Source organism: Ctenocephalides felis, unplaced genomic scaffold (genome assembly GCF_003426905.1).
Source record: "Ctenocephalides felis isolate EL2017-DRISC unplaced genomic scaffold, ASM342690v1 CF-g0.4_SCAFFOLD_00845, whole genome shotgun sequence".
NCBI classification, from domain to species: Eukaryota; Metazoa; Arthropoda; class Insecta; order Siphonaptera; family Pulicidae; genus Ctenocephalides; species Ctenocephalides felis.
This window is the reverse complement of record NW_020536999.1, coordinates 42,292,645-42,305,332: the sequence shown is the minus strand read 5'-3', so window position 1 is coordinate 42,305,332 and position 12,688 is coordinate 42,292,645. Positions and strand designations below refer to the sequence as shown.

The 12,688-nt window shown below is 29.5% G+C and overlaps 1 protein-coding gene across 1 annotated transcript in view; it reads left to right on the top strand.

The window, feature by feature from the left end:
- The window catches only part of LOC113383478, a 115,568-nt gene that overhangs the window by 81,401 nt on the left and 21,479 nt on the right, over nucleotides 1–12,688 (top strand). Inside the window, exon 2 of the mRNA XM_026621744.1 lies at nucleotides 10,909–11,127. Within this exon, the coding sequence (XP_026477529.1) occupies nucleotides 10,909–11,127 (219 nt within the window). The remainder of the gene's footprint in view (nucleotides 1–10,908; nucleotides 11,128–12,688) is intronic.

Sequence of the window (12,688 nt, the reverse complement as noted above, 5' to 3'; positions counted from 1 at the left end):
TGTTACATACATAATTAATAACTCAAATTCTGATTCTGGTTGGTAGATTGGTACAAAATGGGAAAAATAAAAATTTGTTTTACTGATGATGATATTCACTCATACATTGCTCGATATCAATTATTTCATAAAACTATTTAATATTGATTAATTTTGCTTGATGATTACCCGAACAGTTTTGTTATTAATTATTAATTTTTAAAGTATACTAGAAATTCCAAAAATACTTACATGGTTAATTTTTACCAGAATATTGTTAACATTGAACGGAATAACATAATAATTATTTCACATGATATAAATTTTGAATTACCATATGTGAAATAATTAAGCAAATATGATACATACTATTTTGAAAAGAGGTTATATTAGTAAATTAATAAATGCTCTCTTGTTATTGGTATTAGCTGCAGAGCATCAAATTTAGCTTCAGGGGCAATCATTGGATATATAGGTTAATCTTTACTGACATTAGCACTGCTGTTAACAGACACGATATTCCAAATTTAGATCATGCATGATAAATTAATTTTATAACATAGAGAGCTTTGTTTCGTATGATGAATTTGTGTAATTCACCAAATATTTTGATAAAAATATGGTTATAAGTATCTATAAATAATTAAGAGTAACTTTTATATTAAATGCACCTTACTCTAAAAAGTATTTGAAATAGTTACCAATCATTTGTTTTCTAGATTAAATTGGCAATCATCTTTCTATTTACTCTGTTTTGGTGAATTTTGCAGTTAATATTAGTATAGACATCAATAGCAAAGTAGATCTTAGTAAACGCAAATGACTCACTACCCTGTAACTTGTACAAACTAATTGCAAATTGTGTTCGCATATGTGACAACTTAATCTTATGCAAATTCTAAAGTGCAACATACTCACGTACATTATGGGGTTTGGTTTGCTCGCTGATGTTTGAGTTTCAAGATTTTCGCCAATACGTAAGATAAAGCATAATACGAGGCATTACCACAATTGCGATACTTCGTGCAATAAAACTTGAGATACAGTGTCGAATTTGGAGGGATTACAGCTGTATTAACAGGATTTGTCGGCGAATTGAATTGAGAAATTCCATGATGTAGTTGTAGATGTTGCTTTAAAAGTAATAATTTAGTAAGATTTTAATTCTATTTTTAAATAACTGATAAATATTACTGGAATTATTGCACAAAAAATCATTTGCCAAAAACAGTTAGTTTTACATGCAGAATTATAAAATAATCAGAAATACTGAATATAACCATTTATTACAAGATTACTATATCATTTTTAATTAGATTATTTTCGCTAACTCAGTTTTTTACTTCAAGTATTAGAGATTTTGCATTCTTCTAGGTGCAGTTGCATCAATACATGAATTAGTTTGGCGACATACTTCAGATTTTGCATTTTTGTTGTTATATTTATTTGTTTATTAAAATTGTAAGTGTATATTGTAAGAGACCAATAGTGACATGTAGAGACAAATAATATAAGAGAGAGATATTAGAGATAAAAAAGGAGTATTTAGAGCATAGGTTCCCAAATTTGTTTGTGCCGTGGACCCCTTGCATTGTTTTTTGTTTTGTTATGAACCCCCTATATTAAAGTGACCACACGTACCAGTTTCGCCGGAACAGTCGCGGATTTCCATCTAGTGATCCGGGTTTTTATAAAATCAATTTTCGGCCCGGATTGTGCCGCGTTCTCAAAAAGTATAGGTTTAAATCGAATCTTCGCAATGCTTGATACTAAAATTACAACTACCCATCAAATATCTGGAAACGATATATTTCACATCACTCAATAAATCCGTAGGATAACTAAGAGAAACCAATTTCTTTGGCAATTTTTTTTATGCAATATAGTTTCTTTATCATCTCATCATTTGGTAAAAGTTTCTTCTCAAACATCCTTTTGAGATCTGAGATCGGTATATGATCTAGAGAATATGGTAAAAGGGGAAACAATTCGAAGCCCAATTCATATTTTTCTTCTTTTTATTTTTTGTGACCAAAATATTGGTCATTCAATAGTTTCTGAGATATGCGAGGTTGATGTGTGGCTGGCTTCACTCTCAATACTGGTATTGAAACAGATTGTATGTTTTCAAAAATGCATAATTCGATTTTAATGAAACTGGACACACATTGTTACTACACTACTAAATAGTTGACAAAAATTTAAAGTGGGAATATTCAATAGTTTCTGAGATATGCGAGATTGATTTGTGGCTGGCTCCGCGATCGATTCTAACATTTAAAGTTTAAATCATTTCTAAATATGCCGTAGACCCTCAAATTTTGTTTTTTCTGCCGTGGACCCCTTAAAAGTTGCCATGGACCTCTGGGGGTCCATATGTGGACCACTTTGTGAATCACTGATTTAGATCCTGTATTATTCAAACAGGAGTTAATAAAGCGTTTCCAATTGATGCTTTGAAGACACATGAAATATAGAAAGATGACGATTTCTCAGAGGATAGCACAGTTGAAATAAAGAATGACGACATTCTCAAGGACGAGAATAGCCGAATGTTAACTAAGACGATCCTGTATATAAATGAGATAAATTTTTAAGAATAACAAAAGAATAATTTATATGTGATAACACGTATAATGATGCACAGAACAGTGTGTCCATTAGTACAACGATTTATTTCAAGATTTTTCTATCATTATCAGTAAAAATGTGTTTAACTCATAGTGGTAAATCTTGAAGCAAAGACTGAAACAGAACATGCCGTCCATGGACGACATTTATATACAAAGGTAGTTGAGTGGATGTCGTAGGTACATTGTCGGCATTCGTAGCAAAAGGGTTGAAATTCGTTGCTTTACTCTTCTAGGATCGAGTTCTTCTCTACTTATTCAATGTCATAATGCGGAATATGTATTTTTGATGAGTCTAATTTAGTAAAAATTTTTAAATTAATTTGACCAGATTTTCGTGCAGTATTCTATCAATTTTATTTGTAATTTTTTATTATAATAATATAATTTCACTTTATAGGAATGATGATTGGATACTTATTTTTCCTAGATCCGTCTTGAATTGATTCTGGGTCAGTTTTTGCTACTCGCCCTATAGATGATTATATTTCCTCGACAGTCGCATATTTCCTGCTCCTGCCCCTGGCCCGGATGCATTTCATAACTAATATCTCCCGTCCATATATCAATGTAAGAGTATTTGCGTAGTTTTATGTCCGCGTAGGATACCGCTCTATGAGCATAGATCTTCATTAATATTAATGCATATTGCTTTTCAACGAGTCAGCAGAAGATTTAATGGCGCTTCGCTCTCGACGCGCTTCGGCCAATGGGATTCGATACGTCGCCGCATAAAATATCAATAATTTTACATATTATACGTGCGAATAGTGGCCTACCGAGGGATTTCGACACAGTCGCATTGTTTCATCGAAATTGATTCCCGATAGTCCTCGGAGATTAAATTGTCACCGAAGTGAATTGAGAAATTCCAAATATTGTTATGTTGAGAGCAACAGAGAAGTAATAGATAAAGAAGCTTTAAAATGTTTCCTCCTCTCAAGTAATTATAAACATGCAAATACGAGAAGGTATTGAAAAATAATACGAACAATCTATATCATTTATTAATAGAGGGGCTATTCATTATTATTATTGTTTGAAGTGCAATCACAACAATTCTTAAGTATATTTTCATATACTTCTAATTAACTTCCCGTAGGGTAAGTTATAGTAATCGCAAAAAAATCGAAAATGAAAATTTTTATAAATCTTTACGTTTCAGAGGTTTCTGCATATTTTGGCATACCTTAGAAAAAATGGATGTATATGTGCGTGTGCGTGTGCGTGTGCGTGTGCATGTGTGTGTGCGTGTCCGTGTGTGTGTGTTCGGATACAAATTTTCGTCGACGATTTCGGGAACACGGATGAAACGATTTCAATAACTCAAAAAACATTCGATTCGCATTGATAAGGAGACGTGCTTATTAGTTTTTGGCGAAGGCTGGTCTAGCCGTTCCGAAGATACGGGACAAAAAGTGCCAAAAACGATAACTCAGTTTTTAAGAGAACGGATCGTCCGATTTGAATAATTCAAAAAACATTTTATTTGTATTGACTAAATGAAGAACTGTTCAAATTTTTGGAAAGGCAGGTGCAACGACTTCGGAGATATGGAGGAAAAAGTAAAAAAATGAGCCATTTGGCGGTCAAAAATGAACATTAGACATATGCACATCAGAGTATCAGATATTTTTTATAAATTTTAACAATAAATATAATTTTTTTTCTTATGGGTTCCGTACCTATGTTTACGCGTTAGACGGCGACGCGGCGCTTACGCGCTCTGATATTTCGTCTTTATGCAGTTAAAGCAGTACGATTGCTTTGGAAAAAAGTTCAGAATTTTCAAAATATTTCAAAATAAATTTTTCTTCAAAAAGTTTTTTTTTTTTTTAAAAAACATAAATTTTTGTCAAAAATTTATAGTTTCTCAAAAATCTAATTTTTTCAGAGTAAATTTTTCTTTCAAAAATGTTAATCTTTTTAAAAAAAATTTTTTTTGGTACGGGAAGTTCCAGCAATTTGCCTTAAGGCACGATGCCATGCGCTCCACTAGTTTATTAATAAAGAAGCTATTTATTATTATTATTGTTTGAAGTGCAATCACAACAATTCTTAAGTGTATTTTCATATACTTCTAATTTTTATATAATGCAGTCCATAAAGGCTATTTTCACTTGGTCAATTTGGGTCTATGTTTCCAAGTAAAAACTGAACTGCTTGACATCAGGTTGTATGCTGGATTTAAGCTCGAAACTTTGTAGTTGAAATGCCCAGACTCTTACCATCAGACAACACGTGCTTTTGTTTATACATACAAAATTATTAAATTGGTGCATTGGGTAGAAATTATTTTAGTAATTTGTTTATCTTCGAATATTACTGTAGAAAGTTATGACGATGAATTGAGATATTTTAAATATTATCTAATATTGAACATATAAAGGAATAAAAATACAAAATAAAAATTTGTAATTTTTTTCAGAACATCACTTATTATTGATATTATTGATATTGATCACAATTATTGATATTTGTAAATCTGATTTGTATTCTCTGTGATAGCAATGTTTTGTACATAATCATCAGAAATTTTTCATTTGGTTCATTTAATTCAAAATTAACTTTGCCAAGTTACAAAGTAGTTCATCACATAAAAGATCTCATAAAAGTAATTTAGAAGATCGAGAAATTAGCTTTGCTGGATGAACAAAAGTTTCAATCCAATGTTCAATTAAACATTGGATATTGGACAATTTAAGCTTCAGTGGCAATATGCATTTGAATTTAAATAGGTATATTTGTTTTATAGATTGACGAAATTTAAAAGTCCAATCAAAATTTCTACTTCTAAATTAAAGTTAAAATTTATAATTGTTGAACTATATAGTCGAGAGTTATATTAAACGTGCACTATTTATCTCGTCTACTTCTAAATTTATAATTTAAAAACAAATTGTAACATAATTGCAAATGTACGAGCTTTCAAGCTTTCCGACACTTATATATGACCTAGGTTAAACCATGTTTATGGTTGCACAGTTAAAAATTCCGTGAAACTTTCATGTGCAACAATTCTGCATCCGGAAGAGAAAGATATACCGTCCGGAACTTTGCAGTTTCGCATGTTTCGCGGTAAGTTCCGGTCAAGCCAACCAACAAGAATACTTTGTTTTATCATTTGTAATCGTCTCTATTTTACTCTAAAGTTTATGAAACTGGGAAAGGAAAATTCTATTGATATTGAAAAATTTCATGAAAATGAAACGTTCGTCTGATGCATCTAATAAAGGAATTTATTAAGGAAAATACATGCTCTTTTTAATAAAATAATTTGGTGAAAACATAATATTTCATCAGTTTTGTTTTTGAGAAAGTTTATGAAACTGGGAAAGGAAAATTCTATTGACATTGAAAAATTTCATGAAAAGCTGATTGAAACCTATGTCTGATGCATCTAATAAAGGAATTTATTAAAGAAAATACATGCTCTTTTTAATAAAATAATTTGGTGGAAAACATAATATTTCATCAGTTTTGTTTTTGTGAAAGTTTATGAAAGTGGGAAAGGAAAATTCTATTGATATTGAAAAATTTCATGAAAAGGTGATTGAAACGTACGTCTGATGCATCTAATTTTGGAATTTATTAAGGAAAATACATGTTCTTTTAAATTATTTAATTTGGTGAAAAACATATTATTTTATCAGTTTGTTTTTAGAAAAGTTTATGAAACTGGGAAAGGAAAATTCTATTGACATTGAAAAATTTCTTGAGAAGGTGATTGAAACGTTTGTCTGATGCGTCTAATAAAGGAATTTATTAAGGAAAATACATGCTCTTTTTATTAAAATAATTTGGTTGAAAACATAATATTTCATCAGTTTTGTTTTTGAGAAATTATCTTAATATTTTTAGTTGCGAGCCAATTAATATTAAAACATAAAAAAGTTATAAAAAGTTTTCGCATTTATATTAATTAAAACCACATATTACGAACGTATAGGGTTTACTTTGGTATATTACGAATTTTATGTTAAAGTTTTATAATGTTTAATAGCGTTTTTAATGTTTATTACCACATTGCAGACTCCTGTATATTAATATGGATATAATGATTTCAGTAAAGTTACTGCTTTTAATAAAATATTATGACACTAATATGCATCATAATAGTTTTCACTTTTCCATAATATTACGATTCCGCGTTCTCGTTTTGTAATTGTAAGTACCCGAAAAACCATTCTAATTTTATTAAAATGTCAAGACATTGTGACTAGTCAAAGTATCATCGTCATGAATACAGATTATTCTATAGAAATTTTGTATCTTGCGAAATGAGATGACGGCATAAAAAGTTAAATATGATGAAACTGATTAGCATTTCCTTTTTATTCCGCTCAAAGAATATGAATAATATTTTATCGGTTGAAAAGGCTGGAACTTTTCAGCTTCTTAAAATTTAAGTCTGTGGGATTGTTACTCGTATAAATGTCGATGGGGTATTTTAATAATATAACATAATATATAAGACAGATAAAGATCTATAAGAGACAGATAAAATATCCATACTTTAAATTGAAACTTAGAATTAATATTTAAATATTATTATATAAAAAGTCAATGCTTAATCATTAAATACCAGTGATCAACAGAAATATGACCCAACATATTAATAAAAAAACTAAACTAATACTATAAAAATTAGACAATTCATTGATTTTATTAATCATATATTAAATGAAATTATTAATCAATAATGTTACTAATTAATATTGTTATTATATGTTTAATAAATTTAATTTATTTTAGCATGATTACAAAGTTTCAAGTTCACCTTTATCAATTGAAGTTATTATCAATATTAGCAAGTATTCAACAATACTTGTATCAATCAATATAATGCATACATCAATGAAATATACTGAAGAGATATTCATTGATCTTTAATAAACTACTTATTAGTATTAATTACAGAATTATGTGCTAATATCTTATGTATACTTGTTGGCGATTAATCATTGCTTATTTTACTGCTTTAATATTATACCATTTTGACCTGGTTTACCCTTATTATGAGAGTAAGGGTCGATTTATAAGAAGTATTATATTAATGTGAGATTTAGCATTAAACCTTTTACTAATTTAATTTAGTGTAGGATCTGCTACACTGAACATATTGCTTGTTATATAATAGTTCTCAACAATGAAGTATATGATGTTTATTATTCATGAGTTACCTAATGAATTATTAAAATACAACGAAAATTCGAAGTTCACAGACCGATTACAAGATAAAAATATTTTGGCGAGATTTTACTGGCTTGAATTTTTACTTCTTTATATGATAAAGTCGTGGAATTATGTACATATTAATCCATTTTCTCTAGAACAGTACATTAATTTAAAATTTGTAGTTCTAACTGTGCTCATAAATAAGTTTTATGCCGTGTGTTTTATAGCCCGATGATGCATTAATCATGTCCCCAAACCGCCGTAATGTCTACTCGACTGCGGAATAGAAAAGTTGTGTTTACGAGGGAAGGTAAAGTAACTTCTACTTAAACTTCTTGACCAGGAAGTGTGAAATGGCTAAATTTGTTCCATTTTACTTGAATAACAGGAAAATCAGGTATATTATAACTAGAAAAACATAAAACATCAAATAAGTTACGAATCTACTAAAAATATAAAAATTCATAATTGAAACTTTACTTGATTCCATTTTTTAGTACTTAGTTCTAGTTTCCAATATGCATTCTATTCAAATAAGAAATGTCGTAACAAATTGTCGATGATAGTTTAAATAACTAGATCACTCACTAGGCGGCGTAAACCAAAATGATTTTTTCTACATTGTTAAGCCTTTTCAATATTTCATAAGAATATTGAAAAATCATGGACTACTTTTTTTGCAATGATCGCAATATATCTTACGGGTTAATTATTTTTAGCAAACGTATCATTTTTAAAATAGTAACAACATATAGAATAAAATTCAAAGTGTGATATGAAAAATTCACCAAAATAAATAAGTTCCGCTAAAATAAATTATGTTTCATTCTTACAAAAATAGTTAAAACTAATCATTGTAAAAATAAAAACTTAGTTTTTTATTTAATAATTTGTTTGCAATAAGTATTCACAAGAGAAAACCATGGTAAAAGATTAGTTGTTCGTAGAGCAAAGCGTTCAATTATTGGCATCGATATTTTTATACTTTGAATTCTTGCTTTGAATATTTGCTTTTCTACTAAAATAATCCACTAGAAACTAGAAACGAAAACCAATTTATTTAACACTATCTACCAAGTACCGGGCGATCGACCTTTGAAATCATTCTGAAAACAAGATATTTTCAAACGTTATAATACTGTTATTAAACTATATAACAATTCATAGAATATGCATATAATATTTTCTTTACTTCTATAAAGATATTTAAAATGAATTGTTCTGTCAATAGCCGCACAATTTGATCACGAGCTGTGACAATAATCATACAAGAATTGCATGTAGATGCGAGATTGATTATAAATTATTGCATATTCTTACCTAGCTGAAACTTATATTGAATATTATATAATATTCAATAAAGATTTGAGCGATGTAATTCAGCAGCAATATATTTTCACGGCGCTCTCATAAATTCACCGCGACAATTTCGCGCGTATCACGCGTGCCATATTATTTTTTTATATTCGTTATATATCATATCGCCATGGCACATTTTATGTATATTGTCGATGAAGAAATAAACGTTTATGCTGAAACGTATTTTTATAGTCCGATTTTTTTAAACGAATAAAAGCCCTGTGTCTATCATTCATGCGAGGAATTATTTTTCAACGTTTCATAGTAGAATTCTTCTTTAAATTGTTACATACAAACACATACACATACCCATCTATATATTTATATATATATATATATATATATAATTAACATAGTTTCCATGTTCCAATTAATAATTTTACTAGTAATAGTTTAGCGTTGTCTGTGCTGGTGCATTTCTTTTTACTATCGAATTACAGTCTCAAGTCTCAAAGTAGATTAAAACAAGCGCTATAATTTTTTATGTAAATCATGTTCAATAGAGAATTGTTTGATAAAATAATCATTCTCGACTTAATAAAATTAGAAAAGAGTGTATGTGTCGAAACCCAACAAAAGATGAAAAAATCATGCAAAAACTTAATATCTGAATCCATTTTGTGGTGCGATAATCGGCAGAAGAAGCGCGGAAGTTGGTTTTCCGTTTTTCCGAGATGAAGGACTTGGTAGGAAAGCCGGACTTCCGTTTTCTACAGTTCGTTCGATAAAAGCATAGACCGTTATTTCCGATTCTGTGAAAATGTGACCATAAAACGCTTATTAGCACCCCTTGAGGAGAATGACAATAGAATCAGAATAACATACGCACTCATACATGATAAATACATATATACATGCAGGGTGTCCCAGAACTCAATGCCAAGCCGAAGCCATGCCATGAAAAAAAAATTAAAAACATCTCGAAGTTTGAACATTTTGAGCTTTTAAGTGTAATCTAGAGCTTTGGTAAAAATATGACTATTTTTTGGTTATTGTGATTAATTTTCATTTGTTATGTTTATTTTATCTTCTGATGCGTAAATGTATATAATATTTCTAGGACCACAGCGGCAATTGTGCTTATTTTTTATTGTGAACTTAGAATTGTTATTAACGATTGCGGATCAAAAGCTAGAAATTAACAAAATAATAATTAAATTAACATAAAAATACTAATATATATATATATATATATATTTATATATATATATATATATATGTGTGTATGTTGTATGTATATGATATGTGTAGTAGTTCGTCTGTATCGTCAACATCAGATCTGAAACACTGGGTTATTGTCTGATGTCAAATTTGAATAATATTACTGTGTGATATGTTGCCATCTAGTTGTCTGCAATTCCATTGGTAACATGGTGTAGAGGCAATTTATATCAGTTTCAAGAGAATTCACGTCGCACCTGACAGAATGGCTCACATTACCACCATCACGAGTGCGAGAACACCTCTAAACCGAATTCGTAAACCAATGAAACATTTTGCTGCTTTGAATAAGAAAATTACGGTTAATGATTACACATTTATCAGATAATGGTACAATGCAAATTCTTTATCAAATCTAATTAAATATGAATCCAAGGTATAACTTCTGCTTAACAAGGTATACATCCGTATTGCGTTTTTTCAGTCTAATTAATACTAAACTACTTACGCTCTCCGCAATTAGTACGAGGATTCTGAAGCTTTTACCATTTTTTTTATAAATTTAAGAAGTTACACAATTTTAATAAAAATAAATTTTCAGATATATGTCAAGCGGCAGTCCGGATAAAAGCTCTCCGCGTGCCTGCTGTGGTCCAGGATGGGGGTGTAGATAGTGTGCTCCTGGACTGCGATTACGAGCTGAGAAATCCTTACGGCCTGGTCGTCAAGTGGTACTTTGCTCCTGATGGCAAAATGACTATGCGGCCAATATATCAGTGGATAGCTGATCAGAAGCCGCATGCATTGGGAGCTTTCAAAAGTAAGCTTATAAAAGTAAAATATTAATTTTTGCATTTTTAGGTATATTAAATTATATAGATATACAAAATTTATGAATTACGTTCGAAAATATTTCGTAATGAATATTATTATGAAGCTTATTTTAACCATTCTCCTAAAATAGGTGGTTTTAGGAGAATCGAGGAACCAGTCGTTTTAGAGGATTTCTAAATTGATTTATTAGTACATGATTTCAAACTGCATACAATTAAATTATTATATTTTAGATAGCACTAATATTACACATTCGCTGTTAAAAAATATTTGTTGACTACCATAGGGTAAGTTATAGTAATCGCAAAAAATCGAAAATGAAAATGAAAATAATATTAAATATTTGTATTAATAATATCACATTCATTCAACGTCGAGCGGTCGACGAGTACACATCTAGTTGCGTAAAATACCTGATATAAATAATAGATCAACAACAAAGTGTGGTGAGTCACAGGCAACTCGGGCCTGATGACGTTCCGTTATCGGTTTATAGAAATAATACAGTGAGTACAGAGGTCGAGACAGGTATAAAAATTAGTAATGCAGTGCGTTTAATTAATAATAGTGATTGTATGGAATATGAAAGTGACGATGGAAGTGATTATAGTGATAGTAGTTTAATGAGTGAAAATAATGATGGTAAAAAAGTTAATTTGAATACTGTAAATAGTGTTAAAAATACTGATATAAGATGTGGTAATAAAAGTGTCAAGATTAGTACTAACAAATTAGATACAAGAAAAGAATACAAAAAAATGGATAAGGTAAATAGATCAAAAATGAGTCCGAAGAAAAGTAACATTAATGAAGGAGTAATTAAAAAAATGGTACTGGGAATAAAAGATGATCAGGCAAAGGAAACAAAAAATATCAATGAAAATAATTTAAGAAATAATAAAAATGAACCTCAGCGGAATTGGAATGATATGGTAATAGAAGAAGAATTAAGTAGTAGTTCTAACAATATAGAAGTTTTAAAAGAAACTAATAAGAAGAAAAATGATATGGAAATTGAAGAAGAAAATAGTAGTAATCCGGATGTTATAGAAGCGGAAAAAGGAAATGGAAGGAATGACAACCACATGGTTGTTGAGGAAAATTCTAACAAGAGTCAGAGTGAATTAAAATTAAATATTGAGAAAAATTACTATAGTGCATTAGATGAAGGCCCATATGTAGTTTATGCTGAATCAATGAATCAAAATTTGGGTAATTATCATAATGTGGCACTGGGTAGAATAATATATAAAATTTCCCCAGTAATAAGTAGAAATATTGACAATTTTTCAAAAATAGGCAAAAACAAAATTAAAATAGTTTTCAAAAATTATGAATATGCGAATAAAATAATTAGGGAAGACCTTTTGAACAAGAATAATATAAAAGTATATATCCCTAGACATAAATTATTTAGGGCGGGGATAATTTTCAATGTGGATGAAGAAATGGATGAGTCAGAAATTAAGGAAGTAATAAAATCAGATATAGAAATAATTGATGTAGTTTGTATTAAAAAAAGAAACAAAGATACAAATAGTCTGAAA